At 51.5% G+C, this 20,757-nt stretch overlaps 1 protein-coding gene and 1 long non-coding RNA gene across 11 annotated transcripts in view; one reads left to right on the forward strand and one right to left on the reverse strand.

Moving 5' to 3' along the window:
* Nucleotides 1-1,718: 1,718 nt before the first annotated feature.
* Nucleotides 1,719-20,384, reverse strand: Gm39325. Of its 2 annotated transcripts, XR_870690.2 has the most exons (3): nucleotides 19,761-20,384; nucleotides 6,409-6,656; nucleotides 1,719-2,625 (listed from the first exon to the last, which is right to left on the reverse strand). It is a non-coding gene; the product is annotated as a predicted gene, 39325 (long non-coding RNA). The 2 variants fall into 2 exon arrangements; XR_870689.3 differs by lacking the exon at nucleotides 19,761-20,384 and having other exon boundaries at nucleotides 6,409-7,562.
* Usp2 (ubiquitin specific peptidase 2) overlaps nucleotides 2,415-20,757 on the forward strand; it is a 28,607-nt gene continuing 10,264 nt past the window's right edge. The window contains exons 1-3 of one of the 9 annotated variants that reach the window (XM_006510486.4): nucleotides 2,436-2,614; nucleotides 10,760-11,616; nucleotides 14,361-15,120. In XM_006510486.4, the coding sequence (XP_006510549.1) occupies nucleotides 10,801-11,616; nucleotides 14,361-14,555 (1,011 nt within the window). In that variant the 5' untranslated portion in view covers nucleotides 2,436-2,614; nucleotides 10,760-10,800 and the 3' untranslated portion in view covers nucleotides 14,556-15,120. Of the gene's footprint in view, nucleotides 2,615-3,431; nucleotides 3,690-4,822; nucleotides 4,926-7,558; nucleotides 7,692-8,635; nucleotides 8,738-10,759; nucleotides 11,617-14,360; nucleotides 15,121-20,313; nucleotides 20,730-20,757 lie in introns of those variants that run through there. The other 8 variants (XM_006510480.1, XM_030244448.1, NM_198092.2 and 5 more) reach the window with 8 other exon arrangements.

A 20,757-nucleotide genomic window follows, 5' to 3' on the forward strand; every position in this document is an offset into this window, starting at 1 on the left:
TATCTCAGACCACAACCTACATGCTCCTTACCACCCCTAGCTGTCTAGCTGGCTTCTGTCGATCTAGCCCCACCCCACACATTGGATTCTGTACTTTTTCCTTTTCCTTCTGTTCCTACTAAAATGGGAGCCCCTTAAAGAGAGGCTGTACCTGCTGTATCTCCTATATTTAAAATAAAATTCGAACAGAGTCTGGTATATTCCATACCTACAAGTTCAATGAAGAGGTGGAGTGAGGGTTGGTAAGAATTTAAGTATTGGGGGCTGGAGAGATGGCTCAGCAGTCAAGAGCACTGACTGCTCTTCCAAAGGTTCTGAGTTCTTATCTCAGCAACCACATGGTGGCTCACAACCATCTGCAATGAGATCTGACACCCTCTTCTGGAGTGTCTGAAGTCAGCTACAGTGTACTTACATATAATAAATAAATAAATCTTTTTTAAAAAGGTTTTAAGTATTGCCTTCTGGTTGTGTCTACATTCTTTGGGAAATATGAGAAGAAACTTGAAATTGAGGACACATGATGATATTGGAGGAAAAATTCAGGGGAGGAGCTAAGGGCTTAGGAGAATTAATGATGCAGGCAAAACTGAAGTCTTGGGACTTATCTTGGCACTAGCCTACTTGGTTGGGCAGCTTTCCTCATCAGTCAGGAAGAAGGGTGGGGTATAAGAGCCAAGTGGGAACAGGCTGGAAAGATGGCTCAGTGGTTAAGGGCACTGGCTACTTTTCCAGAGGTCCTGAGTTCAGTTCCCAGCAACCACATCTGTAATGGGATCTGATGCCCTCTTCTGGCACGTAGGTGTATATGCAGATAGAGTACTCATATACATAAATCTTTTTTTTTAATTTTTAAATAAAAATTTAAAAAAATAATCAAGAGGGGGAAAATATATCAAGATTTGCCCTGGCCCTTTTTTTTTTAAGAGGAAACTTAACAGGGTTAGCATTTCACTTTTGTTGTATTTTGTTTTTATGATTTTTGTTTATGTGTTTGTGTGCACATGCACATTTGGAGCTCAGACCATGTGAGTTGGTGCAGAGGCAGGTGGATCTCTGTGAATTCAAGGATAGCCTGGACTATGGAGTGAGTTCCAGGACTACATAGAAAAACCTTGCCTTGAGGAAAAAAAAAAAAAAAGAGGGGCTAAAGAGATGGATGGCTCAATGGTTAAGAGCACTGACTGCTCTCCCAGAAGACCTGGGTTCAATTCCCAGCAACCGCATGGCAGCTCACAACTGTCTGTAACTCCAATGTCTGATACCTTCACACAGACATACACACAGGCCAAACACTAATGCACATAAAATAAAAATAAATTATTTTTTAAAAAAGAATAACTCTGATTTTTCTTAGGGGGTGTTATCTAATTTAACAATAAATAACTCTTAGAAGTCAAGTTTGCAGGCTGGATAGATGGCTCAGCAGTTAAGAGCACTGTCAGCTCTTCCTAAAGGACCAGGGTTCAATTCCCAAAATCTAAATGGCAGCTTACAACTGTCTGTAACTCCACCTCCAGGGGATCAATCATACATGCAAGCAAAGCACCATTGCACACAATAACTAATTGATTAAAAATAAAGTCATTTGCTTAAAATTAAAATACAAGTTGCATCTTTTTTTCTTATTCTAAACCTGATAGCTTAGATGAAATGCTATCCTTTCTTGGGCTAAGTCCTCCCAGTAGTCACCTAAGCGAACTGCATTAGTAGACATGTACAAGACACTTGACATTTATTTACCACTTGAACATGGTCTCCCTAGGCTTCAGCTACATTGTGCAATAGATGACTATAGTGGTTCTTTTACAGGACCATTAAAAAGATTAAATGAGAAAGCTAATATATGCAAAGTACTTATCACCATGTCTAGTAATGTACTTAATAAGTAGCCCATAGAATGCGTCACTTGAATAGTCATGTACGTTGATAGTGTGTTGAATGGACATAATCTTTTTTTACCTGATTGATTGACCTATGGGGCTCTATAAATATTGCTATGAGATATACATGGTTGTTTAAATAAATGCATTTTTAAATATAAATAAATAAAATAAAAAAGTAGGCAGAAAAAGAGTCTATGGAATAGAACATTCCCAGCCCGGTAGGAAAGCCTTCTCTAAGATCTGAAAGCTGGAATGTTGCCTTTTCCCGTGAAGTGACCCTCTGTCTCAGTCTTCCCAGCGCCAGGACCTATCAGATTCCAGTCCACTTCTTTCCTTGCGCCACCGGCTCCAAACAGGCGTGCTTTTTCTCCACGTGGTTCTCTGTATATACCCGGTTACCTGGGAGATGCGCGCCGGGCGGGGCTCTACTGACGCAACAATAGGAACAAGCCAATAGCCATGACGTATATCAGTGACGCAAACGCGGGGTGTGGTTTGGCCGGCCCGGGCGCAATGAGGCTGCTGCCCGCTGGGTGGCGCCGATTTCCCGGGGAGGTCCTTTCTGGGCCCCCGGCGGAGGTGGGGGAGAGGCGGGCAGGCACCGAGCGAGGCCAGGGAGCCCTCTGCGTCAGCCACTGCTCGCTGCGCCGCGCCAGTACCAGCCAGGACTCATCCGCAGCTCCATGCTTGTGCCCGGTTCGACTCGTCCATCCTCCGAGAAGAGGCAGGTACGTGCCACCTGTCGCAGGTCGGGGAAGGAAAAAGCCAGGGTCAGTACCAGCTTTGAGACTCGGAAAGTAGGGTGTCAAAGGCAGCCTGGGCAGTCTGGACGTGAGAAATGTAGGGCGAGGGCCAGATGTGTGGAGGGGGAGACTCCAGCTGTGGGTGCCAGTGTATGAGAGGGGCTGCCAGCTGCCAGCTCGGGGTGCCAGGAAGAGCCATCTGTGTGCTGATCAATGTGTTCTGAGGAAACACTGTAACCGCGGGTACAGGTCTCCCCGCCCTGTGTGTTGTGTAGCCCGAGAATGACCCCTGGACCCTGACACCCCCCTCTCCCCACGTGTGTGTGCAGCTAACAACCTCCCTGTTGTTAAACATCCCGGGGCTATCTCTTGGTCAGTTTTCCAAAGCGGGGGAAGGGGCTTAGGGGAAGCTAGCAGTTAAGCGGAAGGGAAAAATTTTCCACCAATCCCAAATCAGAAAGAGGCAACTTTGAAATTCTCACCAATCCCAAAGCAAAAGCAGCCATGCAATGTTCTCTGACATGCAACTTGCCTAGGGGAGTCCTGGTCAACCGTTTCTAGCTCTCCAGAGAAAAGAGAACTCCTAGCTCTTAACCCCAGAGCTTTTGAGAATGAAGTTGAGTTGAAGATTCTAGTAGGGGTTGCTTATCTCCCCCAAACACGGGCATATAAGCTTGCACACACACACACACACACACACACACACACACACACACACACACATCAAACCACAAAACAAGAGGCATGGAGAACTGATGGATGGCCTGGGGTGGGGGATGTCCCCTACTCTTTGATGCTGTAGGCGCATGCCGCTCTGGAATGAGGATTGGAATGAGGGCGTCCTCCAAAGTGCATCACCAGGACCCAGTCTGAGTCAGTACCTTGTGCTGAGACAGGGTGGAGGCACCAGCCCTCGGGCCTTCCAGTCTCCAGGGAGAGCCATCAAGAAGCAGAAGATTCCTCTTGGGAGCAGACAGGTGCACCGAGGCCAGAACGATGGTCCTCTCATGACCCTGTCCAGCCTGCCTTTGACACCCTGGAACCCTGAGCCCTCCAACAGGTAGACTGGAACTGCTCCTCTGGAGCCAAACATTCCCTGGCAGCCCAAGGAAGCCACACTTGATTTTTTTTTTTTTTTTCTGAGCAAAGGGGAAAGGAGCCCAAGTAGGCTTGGCCTGTCGCCTTGGGAAAGTGGCAAAGTCTGTCTGACCTTTCCATTTGGGGGACGTGGATTGTTTCAGAAAACTGCAGGAATATTATTTGCCATCAGCAGTTTCCTGAAAGGTGGCCCAAGGCCTTTTTCTTCTAGGGTTGCCTGCTACAACTAACATTAGTGACTTGACAGTGAACACGGCCAATAAGCTTGTCGTTTGTTGTACTCTTGCTATGTTCGAGGAGACTTAAAACTATTATTTTATCCTCACCATTGTGAGACATAGTCACGACTGTTGTTATTCATGGGTTTTGTTTGTTTGTTTGTTCCTTTGTGGTTTTTTGTTTGTTTGTGTTTGGTTTTGTTGAGACAGAGTTTCTTTGTGTAGCCCTGGCTATCTGCTTTGTAGACCAGGCTGTCCTTGAACTCAGAGATCTGCCTGTTTCTGTCTCCCAAGTGCTGGGATAAAGGCATGTGTCACCATGCTAGTTCTATTATTCATGTTTTACAAACTACATAGCTAAGATTCAGAGACCTGAGTATCCTCACAAGCTATCTTAGATCCAATACAGGAAAGAGTAAGAATTCAGGCCTAGACCTACAAGTCCACCTTAAAAACAGTAGTGGACTGAAACCCAAGTGCTGATCCTCCACCCCCTCTGTCCATGTCCATAGGACGAGCTAGGTCCTCCCCATCTTAAAATTCTAGCATCTGGTTTAGCAGTTTGGCCTCTTCCTGTTCGCTCAACCTGTGACTGACAGCGCTAGAGAATCCACCTTCTCCATGTTTGGGACTCAAATTTATCCCCAGCCCTCTGCCCCCCATCCCCCATCCCCTTGATCCTTCCTGTTATTTCCAAATATTCCCTCCCAGGATTCTAGCTCATTCTCAACTTTCCTCCAGCCACTAGGCATCGGGTGGACGGTGGGCTTGTCACTGCCCCTTTAATTCTCCTGGGGCTTGGAATGCAAGTGAGTTGCCATCTCGGAGAGGTCAGATAAGATACTATATATATCTAGCTAGCGTAACCTGAGCTCCGGATTACCCAGGCCCGGTCAGACTCCAGCCTCTGGAGGCTACACAGCAGTCTTTTCCCTTCGGGGAAAGAAGCCCCCAGGCTCCATCCAGTGCCCCCAACACAGGTCAGTAGCTCTCTCTTTGGTGTCTGAGCTTCAAGGACAGCTAAGTAAGCCCTCAGTGTGTGTGGGGGGGGGGGAGCATTTGAGAGGCCACCCACTGGACCTGGTGAGTGCTGTAACCAAATGCTCCTCAGGGTATAGGGACAGAGGACAACTGAAGCCCTAAAGGAGGGGAGCGAGGACGCTCTAGAGCAGGGAGCCCTAGGAGGGGTACTTGGGCATGAGGAGGGGAAAGAAAATTGCAGGCTACCTTCTGCTTCTAGGAAGCCTGTTTCTTTGCCTTTTCTTGGGCTTGTAGAGATAGCCATCCTTCCTAACACCAAGTCAAAAAAAAAAAAAAAAAAAAAAAAAAAAAAAAAACATCCCGTAGTGAGCCCTCTGGGCCCACCACTTCTCCACAAACCAGGATCTTTTTCATCTCTGATCTCTTCACCTTACCTCTTCATCTCCCATCCCCTCCCAAGTTCTGGGCACCTCCTAAACGCAAGAAAAATGGAGACTTGCACAAATTCCTTTACAGGACTCCCCTCCCCCGAACTCAAAGAGAGGATTCTTTGATAAAAGTGGGTTGCTATCAACCAGCCTCTAATAGAAAGGGGTTCTAGCACCAGGTCAGAGGGTCAGGCTCGGGGCTCAAGAGGCATAACGCAGAAATGTATACCTCTTGCCATTTTCTCCACATCTGCCAGGGTGGACACTTGTGGCCAGAGAGTGTGGCAAGGGATCCAAGCAGCCAGGAGGAAGGGTCATAGGTGTGACGGGGCATCCCTCGTACCTCTTACTCCTCGGGTCAGCACATTCTGATACAGTTAGCAAGCAGCTTTGGGAAGCTCTGAGGTCACCATTGAGGACGTTCCCAAGCAGCTAGTGAGACTGACTGGGACTCCCCCTGACCTGACCTGAACATCTTGGGTAGGAGAAAAGGGACTTAGTGCTGTTTGGGGTGTGTCCATGTAGTGTCTAGTTGGGTAGAGGAGGTAAGTGCGGCCAGTGACAGAACCACAGATGCGGACAGGCCTTTGCCTCAGAAAGATGAGCAGATCCAGACAGAACTCGGCTAAGATGTGGTGCATCACCGGTCCTCTGCCTCCAGGGCCAGGAGTGCCTGGGATTCTTGAGGCTTAAGTCCCTCCTCTAGCTGGGCAGGTTAGGGAGCCCTTCACGTGAGCGTGAGCGACAGGAAATGACAGTGACTGATGACAGTGACTTGATGATGCCAGGTGGTTGGCTGCCTCAAGGGAACAAGGTTCACCTCAACCCGACTCACCTAGTGTGGGTACCCTTGGGGAGTGGGCTAAACAACAGCTAGGGGAAGGAGGCTCGGGGATATGTCCGCCACTAGGTTGGGGCCCAGGAGCCTGTGCCATTACCAGGGGACACACAGAGCTTGGCAGAGCAGATGAAATAGAGGCCTCTCTCACCATCTCCCAGCCGATCAGTGCTGCGGCAGCTCGGGTTACACTGGGCTTCATGTTCATTCACTTACAGTGGAAAATCCAGGGGCCACTTCCGCAAGGAGTCTTCTCTCCCAGCTGGATAAAGGACATCTGCATCCTGGAGGGGTCCTCCCTTGACTCCACAGGCTGCTTTCGGGACAGGGGATGGATGGCTTCAGAGTAGCTGTAGTGGACAGAGCTCAGTCCCAGCCAGCACCGGCACTCCAGCAGCCTGACTGTTTACTTGCAGAAAGAATTGTTTCCTTATCTGCAGGTAGATGTATGGATAACATGACTTCTGAAAGGAAGGGCTGAGTTAGTGTGCTATAGCCCAAAGTCGGTGCAGTTTTAAATGTTAAGACCTGTTAAGATCTGAAATAAGAACAATAAAACTTAGTTTCACTATTGGGCAGGGGCTCGTACTTACCAGCTGCAGTGCTTGGGACGTGAGACAAGACAAAAACTTTGAGGTCAGCCTAGGCTATAAAGTAAGACTTGTCCAAAAAAAAAAAAAAATCCACTATTTAAATTTCTTGTACTTTTAGAAATACGGATACCTATTTCATTTAAAGCAAACAATATAGCCTTCACACTTATGTTTGTAAGCCTGAGAATGTATGTGTCTGAAGAAGTTCAAGCTTGCATCTGCCCTGAGATTTTTTTTTAGGAATCTACATTTGAGGACACTGCCAGGAAGGGTAGGGAGGATGGAGTGCACACAGGACGAGGCTGTCCGGCAGACAAAGTCAAAAGCTGCATTTAAAGTCCTCAGTGAGTTCTATGTCTGCTCTGTAGGTGTGTGGGACCTGTTGGCTAGGAGCCACAGCTCCATGGCTCCGGTGTCCCCACAGGAAGCCAAGTGCATCTGTGCAAAGCTATGCCACCATTGTCAGTTTCTTAGGGAAACTTTGCAAAATGATGGAGACTCTCGGCAAGAAGAGAGACATCAACATCTCTGTAAAAATGGCATGAAGAAGGGAGCATGGGTAGGAACTACCGCCGTTGTCCAAGGTGGCAGGCACCCGGGGAGGTGCAGCCAGCAGCCACATGCCTGAACTTGCCAGTTCTGGAAAAACAATGAGAGGAGCCAGGCAGCAGGGGCCCCACAGTGGACAGGGAGGAGTGTGGGGGATCCCAGCCAATAGGCTGGCCTCCCACTGCCCCATGAAAGAGCCATTCAGTCCCAGCCGTTCCTGTGGCAACAGGGAGACTCAAAGCCATGTGAGTGCTGCCCTTCCTGTCCCTGTCTTGCGCAGCAAGGCCACAGGCAGATTCCCCAACCGAAGCTCCTGCCCATGGTGCATTCAGTAGCCTCCAGGGACAGCAGGACCAGGTAACGCCAAGAGAATCTAACGTAGTAAACTGTCTTCTCACCTTTGAGGCGCTGAGACTTTTCTCCGACAAAAGTAGGGCTTAGTGGAGGGGAGAGATGTGTGCAAAGTTTCAGCTCCAAAAAAGAAACCTTCTCCTACCCTGGGAGCTGTGAGGTAGACATCAGAGCTGGCAGTTTCCAGGGGCTGGGATCGAGCAACTGGTGGAACTATCTGGACAGGAGAGACTTGGCAGTTGCCTGCCAGATTGGAGCAGACAAGAGAGCAGGGATTGGGGAGTCCTCCTCAGGGTTCTCTGAACTAGAAGATGGGGCTCCAGGGTCAGGCCTTAAAAGTGCCAGTGCTGTCTGTCCCTGTCGCTGTATCTCGTTTGGCCTGGGCACTTGTGCGTCATCCTCTGGGCTGAGAGAGGTCACAGTCTTGAGGCAGTGCCCACAGAATACCAATTCCCTAGGAGCCTCAGTCTGGGAGAAGGGAGGGAGAGCTGGGGAGGAGGAGCCATGAGCTCATATGCTGAGGGTGGGGGCCAATCTGATTGGCTGCCGGGTGTCCCAGAGCCCAGCTCCCAAGGCCTGAAGTTTCTTTGACTTTGCATTATTGATGGAGTTCTCCAAAGTGAAAGAGAACAGGACAGGTCCCCTGCCCCCAGCCCTAGGCCTCTGTTTCCCACCCCCACCTCCCCGTGATTTCCCACTATCCGTACTTCAGACCCTCACACAGTTACCATCTCCCAGAGCAGACTGGAAGTTCCATGGGAGAAGGGGGCAGAGTGGACAAAAAGTGTCCACACAAGGTATTGGGATCCCCTGAGCCAGGCAAGGAAGACAGTCAGATGGACAGCCTTTCTGGTGCCAGCCGGGACTGAAAACTACTGGAGGTCTCTGGCACAGTTAAGGAACTCCGTTCTGTGGCCACCTCCTCACCTTCCACCTCTACCTCTCTCCAGAGCCTTCAGTGGCTTGAGTTTCTACAACCTTCTGCCAAGCTCTCAGCGTTTGGGGCTTGGCACACATCCTCCCTGCCCTGGTGAGCTGGGCTGCTGGCCTAGGTAAGCTGTGGGCTGCATGAGCCAGTGTCTGTTGAATGGCTAGATGTCTACCCACTACCCACTTAACTCACTGGGGGTGGCAGGGGGAAGCCTGGCGCCTGGGCTGAGGTCTAGCCGGCCAGGCCAGGGAATGGCCAGCCCTGCCATTATTATAGATTACAAAGGAGGAGCTGGGCGGCCTGGCTGGGCTGGCTAGGAGAGAAGATAATAGCCGGTCATTGTTAAGCGCTTTCCCGTGTTATTATCTCAGTCCTCACAACAACCCTGCGAGATAGGAATCCTGATGTTATTAGGCAACTTTACAGGGAGGAAATCGGGGCTCAAAGAGGTTCAACGGCTAGTGTAACTGCTCAACTGGTCTGTCTCAGAGAGAGTCAAAACCAGCCCTGGGGCCAGTGAGATGGCTCAGCAAGTAAAATCACTTGCCACCAAACCTAACCTAACCAACAGGCAAACCCCCAAACATGCATGGTGGAAAGATAGAGCTGACTCCTACCAGTTATCCTCTGACTTTCATGTCTGTGTCGTGTGTGTGTGTGTGTGTGTGTGTGTGTGTGTGTGTGTGTGGTGTTCACACACACATGCACACGCACACATGGAGGAGGAGAGAGATTTTTATTTTATTTTTTTAAGATTTATTTTATTTATGAGTACACTGTCATTGTCTTCAGACACACCAGAAGAGGGCATCAGATCCCATTACAGATGCTGTCAGCCACCATGTGGTTGCTGGGAATTGAACTCAGGACCTCTGGAAGAACAGTCAGTGCTCTTAACCGCTTAGCCATCTCTCCAGCCCGAGAGAGATTTTTTAAATCGTATGCTACTCTTGAGATTCCTGGATAGGTCTCCAGACCTCCACCCCACCCTGAGCCCCACCCCACCCCACCCCCACTTAAGAGTCCCTGAAGAAAGGAGCCTGGTCCTCTGTGCCCCTTTCTCCAAAGCACCTTCTCCCCTCTTGCCACATGGTGGAGGGGTTCTAGGAGTCTTCAGAGCTGCCCAACTCTGCTGAGGAATGGTAGAAGCAAGGCTGGTGGGAAAGGGTGCGGGGCCACGACCTGGGTTCCAATCCTGACTCTCCAGAGCAGGTGAACTTGGACAAGCAGGCATCATGCCCGTATCTGTACAATAGGTTAATCAATACATGGCCTTTAGGACTATCCAACCTCCACATTCAGGGATTAATCTACAAAACCCTGAAGTCTGGGAGTGTCTGCAGTCTACAGTACAGGATCTTGACTCTAGGGGGCGCCTCTTGCACAAGTCAAGTAACTCCAGGATCAGTTTGGCCCCTGCGTGGGTCCTGAAACCTCCTAGGAGGCCGTAGGTTCCTAAGCTCCACTGGGAAGACAAAGCCAAACTCCAGGAAGAGAATAGACAGGTTCTACCTCACCAGCGTTCCTGGTGTGGTCCCCTGTGTGACCAAGCAGGTACCTGTGTCCAAGGAAGAGTACCAAGGGAGGTCTGGAGACCAGGGTCCAGCCCTTCTGCTAGACATTCCCTCCCATCTCCCGCCATCACTTCCTTTCCTGAGACCCTCCTCTTCCTCACAGTCTTCCAGACATTTCCGGGGGGTGGAGGGAGCATTTTATACCTGAAGGTAGAACTGCTTGCCAAAGGCAGAGAAGCATTCATAACTCAAAGTGCTCATTGTCCCCCAGTCTATGCACTGAGGGTGGTAGGATCCCCCAGTCTCCAGCCCTTGCCAACTCTAAAAGTTCCTGCCGAGACTTACAAGAAGACCCACATGAGATTCAGCTGGAGTCTCTGATGTAGAGGGCTGGGGAAGTGGAGAGGCTGTGCCTTTTGCTGGTTGTTCTTGTGGGTACATGGGTACACCCACCCATATACATACCTGTTTGCATGTGTGTTTCTCTGGAGCTAGCCAGCCTATTATAGGCAGGCCCCAAGTGGTCCCTGTTGAGCCCTAAGGTCCTGGCCCAGCTGGCATAAAGAATGAGCACAGGATGGGCCTGGTGCTTCGCAGAGCCCTTGACAGCTGCTTTCCTTGTCTTTCAGCCCATGAGGCTCCCAGTACCCACTGAGTACCACCCTGAAGGATGTCCCAGCTCTCCTCCACCCTGAAGCGCTATACAGAATCGTCCCGCTACACAGATGCCCCCTATGCCAAACCGGGCTATGGCACCTACACCCCTTCTTCCTATGGGGCCAACCTGGCCGCCTCCTTCCTGGAGAAGGAAAAACTTGGTTTCAAGCCGGTCTCCCCCACCAGCTTCCTCCCACGGCCCCGCACCTACGGCCCCTCCTCCATTCTGGACTGTGACAGGGGCCGCCCCCTGCTGAGATCTGACATCATTGGGAGTAGTAAGCGGTCAGAGAGCCAGACCCGTGGCAATGAAAGGCCCTCGGGCAGTGGACTCAACGGAGGCAGTGGATTTTCTTATGGAGTTTCCAGCAACTCCCTCAGCTACCTGCCCATGAATGCCAGAGACCAGGGGGTGACCCTGAGCCAGAAGAAATCGAACAGCCAATCAGACCTGGCCCGGGATTTCTCCAGCCTCCGGACTTCAGATGGCTACCGGACTTCAGATGGCTACCGGACCTCAGAGGGCTTTAGGATAGACCCTGGAAACCTGGGTCGCAGCCCCATGCTGGCCCGCACGCGTAAGGAGCTCTGTGCCCTGCAGGGCCTCTACCAAGCAGCCAGCCGTTCTGAGTACCTAACAGACTATCTGGAGAACTATGGTCGAAAGGGCAGTGCACCACAGGTGCTCACGCAAGCCCCTCCTCCCTCCCGAGTCCCTGAAGTCCTCAGTCCCACCTACCGACCAAGTGGCCGTTACACACTGTGGGAGAAGAGCAAGGGCCAGGCCTCTGGGCCCAGCCGCTCCAGTTCTCCAGGGCGAGACACCATGGTGAGTTTACTCTTGGGGATCCAGTGAGGGACTGGGGAGACAGCCCCGTGTTACAAAGAGCCAGGCTAGGAACAGAACTCCCAACCTGACTGACGATTGGTGGCGGACAAGCAGCAGAGATCATCTTCCACGATGATCAAAGCATGACTTGGTGGCTCCATGGCTCAGAGCCATGGGGAAGGGGCTGGCCCGTGCTTCAGAGACCTACACACGTGGGAATGATCCAAAGGTGCTCTAGGAGGTTCAGCCCCCCCTGTCTGCTGTTCTTCTCATTCTCTGATCTCCCATCCAAAATGTCAGGGTCTTCCCCTGTGGGCTCTGGTCCATCCAGGGCTGGATGCCACAGTAGAAGTGTGATCACCATGTTACCTGTGGAGAGAGAGCCATCCTCCCACCCCGATCCCTGCTCTGGATGGTTCTCTTCCTGTCCAGGCATGAGATATTAGGAGTAGCAGGACTCTTCCCCTGATGCCGGCAGCTTAAGTTCAGGGTATCTGGAGAATAGGTTTGTATCTTTGGAGAAAATAGTGTAGAGTCTTTTGTCCAGAGATAGAGATGATCTAATACCTCAGTGCTCCAGCTTGCCTGGGCTGGAATGAGGGGAGAGGCTCTGTTGGAGATTAACCAAGGGCTGGCATGGTCTCCCTCACATCTAATCCCTGAACACGCCTCCCTGGGGCAGTGACTCCTCTCCTCTCCTGTAGTTATCCGTGTGTCCAATAGGTGGCGAGCTCTTGGAGATTTAAAGTGATTGTATCTCTACTCCTTCCCCTGTGCCTCTGGCAACTCGGGGCTCAGCTGACCTGCTGATTGCATGGATGGATGGATGGGTGATTAGACTGGGGTGGGGGTGGGGTGGTGGATTGATGGGCAGAAGAACACATAGGTAGACAAGCGTGTGGGTAAGAGGATTGGATGCTGTGTTCTCTGTTTCCTTATGTACCCCTCCTTATAGAGCATATGTCTTTTGTAAAGGCAAGCAAGCTATGCCATAGCATGAAATAGTGCTTTAGAGAGCTTGTTCAGGACTAGGGATCATAGCTGGGTCATAGGCTAAAGTGTGTCATGACAAAGGGCCTTGGGACAACTTTGATAGTATCACTTGAACTGTTTTGGGCCACCTGGGAAGTACCATGGAAGATACAAAAGCTGTGTCTCACAGGACATTCAGACTCTAGCCATCAGGGTTGGCTACAGGCACAGGACGCTGTAGGGTCCATTCTCGACACGTCCAGAGTTGTTCATAGAGGTGATGGGCAATGAAAAGGCTCCTCTCAGTGGAGGGAGCCTCTGCCGGCTCTTCCTTTGCTCGGAAGAAAGGAAGTCTTCTTGTACACGCATGCTTCTCTGTGGGGTCCGCAGGCATTCGGTGGCAGTAGAATCACCTATGGGCTTAACAGTCCCCCAGACCCTCTGGAGCAAACGCTCTCAGGGCAGTGCCTTAAGATCTGCCTGTTACAGGCTTTTCAGGTTGTCTGGGCCAAAGGCTGCAATACACTCCAGACTCCCAGCAGCTGCTGTTATCTGTCATCTTCCTCACAGCCAGCTACTTACTGCTCTTCCTGAAGTCTGCTGTCCCCTTTCCCTTCATTTCTCCTGGGGACACCTGGCCCTACCCCAGCCCAGGGCCGGAGAGAGTTGTTTTCAGAAAGGATCTCAACGAGGTAGCAAATACCCTGAGCAAACTCAGTCGCCAGAACCTGCATCCCTCTGGCCTAGAAGCAAGGCACAGAACTGTTAGGTGGTCAGGAGTGCCCTAAAGCCAAGCTAGCATTTCATCCTGAGCTCTGCTCAGTACAGTACCACCAACCAGGAGAGACCTCTACGGTCTCACTGCCCCGAGACCATCACTTCACCTTGGCCCTCTTATGCTCGCTTCCAGGGGTTGATTGTATCCTAAGGAAGTGAGAGCAACTTTTTGGGTGCCTTGAAATCTGCCCCATCACAAGCTTCTCCATAAGTTCTGTTCTCCCAGGATGGCTTCTTTAAAAAAAAAAGTGTGGCTTCTTCTCACAGTGCTGTTTTCTAGCTCTGAACTCTGTACCATGCACACCTCTGGGGAACTGAGAACTCTGTGCCATTCACCTGGCTTTCTCGGGCAGTTTCCTTAACTCCTAAGTCTGTTTGCTCTTCTGTAAAATGAAAGCACTCATAGTTTCTACTTCATAAATTACTGTGAAAGAGCCTGACACATAGTAGGGACTCAGTAAAGGTCGGTCATCTTTGCTCCTGGCTTTAGGAGACGAGAGAGGTGCAGGCCAGCCTCTGCCTTGAGTTCACTTCAGGAAATCCATGCCTACTTGGTTACACCAGGAGGCAGGCCTGGGTGTGTGTGTCTTCCGAGGTAGGGAAGGGAGAGGTCACCTGAGGCCGAGACAGACTGCCCGTGACCTCTGAGAGGCACAGTCTTACCTTTTAACCTTGGATACCTATCAGCTCGGACGGATTTCCTCCTCTATAAAGTGAACGATGGCACCTGCCCTGCCCTCCTCACAGGACTGCCACAAGGCTCAAACCAAGTAATGAAGGTGGAGGCATCTCCAGCCAATAAGACAGTAACGGCCAACCTGAGCTTGGAGCTTCACAGGCTCCATTGAGCATGTGTAATGGAGGCACCACCGGCATGAAGTCGGTGAAGGTGCAACTCGGCCCTGGGGCTCTGAGGGTCAACCCCCTGAGGCCCCACTTTCCCTGAAAATGCAGGGCGATGAGCCAGGAGCCACCAAGGTGTTTTGCTCTTCTAGGGAGGATTTGCAAGCCAGCCCAGGTGGCTCAGCCCTGCAGAGCGCCTAGAGCCAGAGAGCCAGAGAGCACCAACCCGTCAGTTCCCCCTCGCCCCACCTCTTCTGTTCCTGGGGCCTATGGAAGGACAAGCTGTTCCCACTGAGCACTGCCAGGCCTGTGCTTTAACCCTACAATCCCTCCTAATCCTCCTATGATCCACCCCCCCAGCTGCTCTGTGGCCAGCCCTGGCACGATGCCTGCTGGCCTCAGGCCGCGCACTTGCCCCTCCCAGGCCTCACCTCCTCTCCCCAAGAAGAGCCACGGGTTGGCCCAGGGCCCTTCCAAGCATAGTCAGCAGGCTAGGAACCTGCCTCTTCCACACAGAGGCAGGGACTGAGTCGTGTCCCCCCTTCTCCCCCCCTCCCCCCCCCCCACGTCCGACCTAGGCTGTTCCCTGGCGTTCGCACACACAATCTTATGTGCCCCTTCCTCTCTGCTCGGGGAACTGCTTCTGAGTGATGGAATCTGAGTCTCTGGGTCCTGTCTGTCACTGGGGTTGCTGACTCATGTTCTGAAGCCTTGGGTTCCAGCTGTTCAGTGACAGGGAGATTATATAAAGCCAGGGTCACGTGATCCTCCTCTCGGGTGGGACTCTGGACTTGAACAAGTGGAGGATGGCAGAGACTGCCTGAGAACCAAAAAGCGGACCTTCCTCTCCTGTCCCCCTGCCTTCTCACTCTGTTGACTCAAGCCACACTGGACTGCCCCTCTTCTGTCTTATTTGTCCAGATTGGCAACCTGAGACCCTGGAGCCCATCTTTACCTGGCCCACCCCAGCCACCTCCTCAACTGCTCCCAGGAGGCCATACTTTCTGAAGGTCTCAGTCTGTACTAAAGACACTCGTGAGAATCCCCAGGACCAGAACAAGCCCTAGCTCCTGAGGAGGAAGAGCAGAGGGTTTGGGCATGGTTGTTAGACTCTCTGTAGTGCTAATGTCTCTGTCCCGGGAAGACTCGCTGTGGGCAGTGACCTGGCAGCCGTCCTTGTCATTACTCTCCAGCTCCATTTCTCAGTTGATGTCCTGAACCCCTCCATCCATCCTGTCTTCCCTTCAGCCACCCCCACACCCCTCACACACACACACACACACCACACACTCCAGGATGTCATTTTAAGTTAATATGGTGCTGGGGTGGGGCGAAGCAACACAAGTTAATCCAAGCCTAGCAAAATGTTCCCTGCCCCTGGGGGACCCGCCCCACTGACCATCAGCCTCAGAAACAAACATCATGTTCAGAGCTCAGAGCTGCCCACGTGGTCCCTTGCCCCCTCTTACCTCAGTGAATACATAAAACTAGCACCCGAGACAGAGCCATAAGCAATAGAAGGAAGTGTGTGGGCTTCTTGAATATGGCTGGTTCAGACCAGATTTCCTGGGGCTTGAAAGAGCACAGAACATTTGACCCGTGGGGGTCTAATTCCTACAAGGAAATAGTTTCCTACCGCTGATGGGAAGGGTAAACTGACTCTCCTCCATAAAGTACACGATGGGCTGGAAGCCCACAAAACCTTCCTGAAAACTCAGAGCCCCTGCCTTCTCAGGCCTCAGTCTTGCCAGCAGAGAGACGCTTGCTAGGATCTGGGCCACTGGCCTTGAGACATCTTCCAGAGCCTGAGCATCGTCACCAGACCCTGGACAAAGCCACCCATTGGGGTCTGAGAACAGCAGGATAGTTTCAGTCCTAGTCCTTGTAGGGAGAACCCTGACTGAGGTAAAGAAAATGACCTGTCCTACACCAGAGGCAGGAAATAGCTCAGAGAAACGGTAGCTTTGGGCTGCAAGACTCAACATAGCCCAACATGGCTCTGTAGATTTCAGACTTAAGTCATAGAGCCTCAACCAGATTCAGACCCCAGAGGACTATCTCAGTAAAACTGAGTCCACTTTAGGAAATGGCTCTGAGAAGAAAGGGTCTCACAGGAATTTGGTGAGTTGAGGAATAAGCCAGAGATCTTCCTCGGCTGCATTTAGCAGCAGTCGGACATGCTGGACAAGACTGGACGCTGTTTAACTCACCCTAGATTTCTCAAAATACATCCAGGCAACAGCTTTCCCCATCTGTCCCTCCCCGCTACCAGAAACACCCACACCTCCCCGGCAACCTCCTGCATCCCAGGAAAGAGGGAGAGCATGCTGGCACAGCACCAAGATGGGAGTGCACATGTCATTAAGTCTAAGTCATGGGGACAGAGGCCATGCTACAGTGGGTGAGCATCTCTTGGACAGCACCCCACCCACAGCACACTTGCTCAACATGTAAAACCAGACACACCCCTTCCCCTTAAGATCAACTGCAACATGCAGGATTCTCAGCAGAGCTCAGTCTGGCCCTCTTCATTAAGACCTCCCTCGTTAAGGAACCTCCAGCCCTGCCCTAGAGGATGATCCCAGGTGCTGGAGCAACCAAGACAAGCCACACAGCATCTGAGACCGTTTGCAAGTTTTACAGCTATAAAACAAAGATAAACATATTCGAATGAATTAACAGTGTGCAAGCTGAGTGGATGAAGTAATGGGTGTTTAGAACTGGGTGGAATTAATTAGGGAAGGCTTTATAGAAGGCTTAGAGTTGCTGTTTTGTTTGTTGTAGCTCTGGGGGGTTAAGTTCAAGGCCTAACTCTTCCATTGAACCATCCCCCCCCCAAAAAAAAACCCCAAGCAGAAGTTGGGTTGGTCTGGCTTTTATGGCCCAACAGATCAAGCCCGGGGGCTTCCATCTGCTCGGGGAACTGACTTACGTGTTTTTTAAGACAGGGTCTTATGTAACCCAGCCTGGCTTTTACAGACGTCCTGCCTCTGCCTCTCAAATGCTGTGACTATAAGTGTGCCTCACCACATCTGGCAAAACTCGAGTTTTGAATAGAATTTACAAGTAGACAGAAAAACAGGAGGAACACCCTAGAATTTCTTAGTACCTGTTTTAAAAGTGTGAGTTTGTCTCTAAGACAAGTCTGGGTTCAGTGCCCTACACAGTCATTTATTAGTTTTGAGGTCCTGACTGAACACAAGCCCCTCTGGCACATAAAGTCCCTCACCTATCAACGAGAAGTAATAGTTAAAGCTTCACGGTGTGCTTGATGGAAATTAACCAGCATAGCATATATAAAGCCCATAGTCCAGTGCTGCTTGGTCATTCAAGGGCCTTAATGGTGTGTGTTTGTATGTGTGGCCTTGACCTGGGCTAGCCTTATACAGCCATATAGCTACGGATGACTTTGAGCTTCTCATCTCATGGGAATATATATGTATGTGTGTGTGTGTGTGTATATATATGTTTATGTGATGCTGGGGACTGAATCTAGGGCTTTGTGCATGCTAGGCAAACACTCTACCAACTGAACTGCATCTTGCATGCGTGTCTTTATTACATTCATTTACTTATTGTGTGTGGGCACACCCTTGCCCTTGGCACATGGCAAAAAGCTTGCCAAATTCATCTCTCTCCTTCCACCAGTGCAACGGAGGGTTCCAACTCAGATCGTTAGGCTTGGTGGCAGTCACCTATACCAGATGCGCCATCTAACCAGCCCTCATGTGTCGTTTCCTTAATGTTTTCTGTTAACATGTAATTATACACAACAATGGATTCACTATGACATCCTCATACATGCATCTAATGTATTTTGATCATACTTCCCCAGGTCCCCTCCTTTCATCCAGCTCTCACTTCTGCTGCTCCACTTCCTTTTACCAAGCAATCCCTCTTCTATCCCCACCCCCTTTTAGGGACCCTGAGTTTCCTTAGAGCTGCTTACGGGAACACAGATAGGGGTTATTTACAGGAATTTGAGCACCAGTCAGCTGCTACACTGTCGGAGGAAAGAGGACAGACAGGCTCTTACTATGCAGTCCAGGCTATCCTCAAACTAGCAATCCTCCTGCCTCAGCCTTCTGAATGCTAGGATTACAGGGCAACATGCTCAGCTAGATCTGTTTCCTTTCTTTCTCTTTTGTTTTTGTTTTCAGTTGGTTGGTTGGTTGGTTGGTTTTTCAGGACAGAATTTCTCTGTGTAGCTCTGGCTGTCCTGAAACTCTATCTTTAGACCAGGCTGCCCTTGTATTCAGAGATCCACCTGCCTCTGCCTCCTGAGTGCTGGGTGAAATGCTTGTGTGTGTGCCCATGTGCCGCCACCACCAGCAGCAGCCTACTTCTCTTTCTTAAATCCCAGCATTCAGGGGGCAAAAGACAGGAGGAGCCCCATGAGGCTACATAACAAGGTCCTGGCCAGTCAGGGATACATAGTTAGACACACACACACACACACACACACACACACACACACACCCGTAGGCTCAAAATTATTGTATTTACTTTGTAAGTGTAGAGGACAGTGTGTCTCTTCTTTAAGCATGTGAGACCTGGGATCTAACTCAGGTAGTCTGTCTTGGAGGCAAATATGTTTGTCTGCTGTGCTGTCTGCCCAGCTCCAGTCCTGTTTCTTAAGAGCAGAACAGGAGCAAGGTAGTTTGGTGGCAGGGATCAGAGAAACACGAGGAGAATGATAATGAAAAGAGGCTATGGATAGACAGCTGTAAAGCCAGGAGGACCACGTGCAAGATGCTCTGGTTATCTCACAGCAGTGCTGTGATCAAATGGGAGCGAGCATTGACAGTGCCAGAGTGTGGGACCTGCCCCCTGGAAAAGGGTGTCGCTACAAAGACGGAAGCTTGAAGAAAAGGGCCGTTGCAGTGCGTCCAGGGTCCAGGTTGGGTCAAAGTCTGAAGATCGTGCCTCCAACCGTGACAGCCCTCATTGCCCAGTGGCTCCTGCTCCCTCCTCCTCCCGCCACCAGTGCTGAGGACATGATGGTGAGAGACTGTCCGTGCTCTCCACCTATTTGCACCAAATTCCTATTTTGTGGGCGGCCTAGGGTACAACCCACACACGCATCTCGGACGCAGTCTCCATGTGGTTATGGTCGTGTGTGCGGTACTCGTGTACATGTGGGGATGAGCGTGCCAGGAGGAACAGAAGCAGCCCACAGATGAGTAACAGCGCACACTGCTGCTTCTCCGAGTATTTTTAAACGCTAAAAATACTGGCTAAAAATAGCCTGCAAGCTCCAAACAAGATACTTTCTCTCGGCAGATTCCTGGCTTCCCTGTTAGGTGAGGGGGCGGAGCATCAAAAACAAACCCCTTTCCCTAGACCCCCCTGCCTTTAATCATTGCCCACGTGGGGGCCGGAGACCACACACACACAAGACCATCCCCAACGTACAAGAAGAGCGTCTTTTTCCCACCCTCTCATAAAAAGTTAAAATTTAAGATTCTAGACGAGATGGATTTGGGTAATTGATTGGGAGGATCCAGAAATGGTTCTTTCCTGGAGCCAAAAGGGCCACTAACCTATTGTACCTGATAAAATGAGCACCGCCTTCCTTGATAATGGGCTAGGCCAGGTCTAGAGGAGGAGCGGAGCTTAACCCCGGAGGCGGTTGAGAATCTTTTCTAGCCAAGGCTCCTCGATCCCTGCAGACCGTGAGAATGCTGTCCGTCACGAAGACAGGGGTTCCCCGCGTGCTAGACGAAAGTGTGTGCGCCTGTGCATTTTGCCCTAAAAAATAACTAGCTGTCCCTAGGGTCTCAAAAGGGACCACAACCCCAAGTTCACAATTGCCTGCTGCCCGGGCGGAGGCGCTCCAGGATGACTGACACTTGATCTTAAAGGGGAGCGTCTCCCAAGGACCCCAGAGATTGTCTGTGGAGCCTAACCCCTGGGCCGGCCAGTGTTAGCGCGTCCTCGCTTTGCCCCAGTAGGGTTCCCGCGTCTCTGTGGCCCCAGGGTCATCGGCTTTGGGCGGGCCCTGCGACCTCGCCGGCGTCCGCGTGCCAACTCCCGGGGCGGGGCGAAGGCGGGGCGGGGCGTGGTCCGGGTCCGGCTCTGCCCCTGCCCCTCCCCGGCGCTGACGTCGCAAAGCTGGAAGCTCGGCGGGTCAGCCAGTCCGCCGGAGCGCGAGCGCCGTGCCCGGTCGGTTGGCTGCGCGAGGTGGGGAGGTTGAGGCGGAGAAGCGCGCGCTGGGCCCCGCAGTAGCGGTTACTGCCCCACGTCGCCGACGGGGTTCTGTGGGGGTCTCCGCTGGCTTCGGAGTCCGGGTTGTAGCAAGGCACGGGGACTCCCGGTAACCCCTTGGTCAGCCGCGTTGGGTTTGGGGCATAGCCCACCGCCCGCTCCGCAGCATGCGTACCTCCTACACGGTGACCCTGCCCGAAGAGCCCCCCGCCGCCCACTTTCCCGCTCTCGCCAAGGAGCTGCGGCCGCGCTCCCCTCTGTCCCCGTCCCTGCTGCTCTCCACCTTCGTGGGGCTTCTGCTCAACAAAGCCAAGGTACGCGGGCCCTTTTCTAGGACCTCCC

Source organism: Mus musculus, chromosome 9, assembly GCF_000001635.26.
Source record: "Mus musculus strain C57BL/6J chromosome 9, GRCm38.p6 C57BL/6J".
Taxonomy (NCBI): Eukaryota; Metazoa; Chordata; class Mammalia; order Rodentia; family Muridae; genus Mus; species Mus musculus.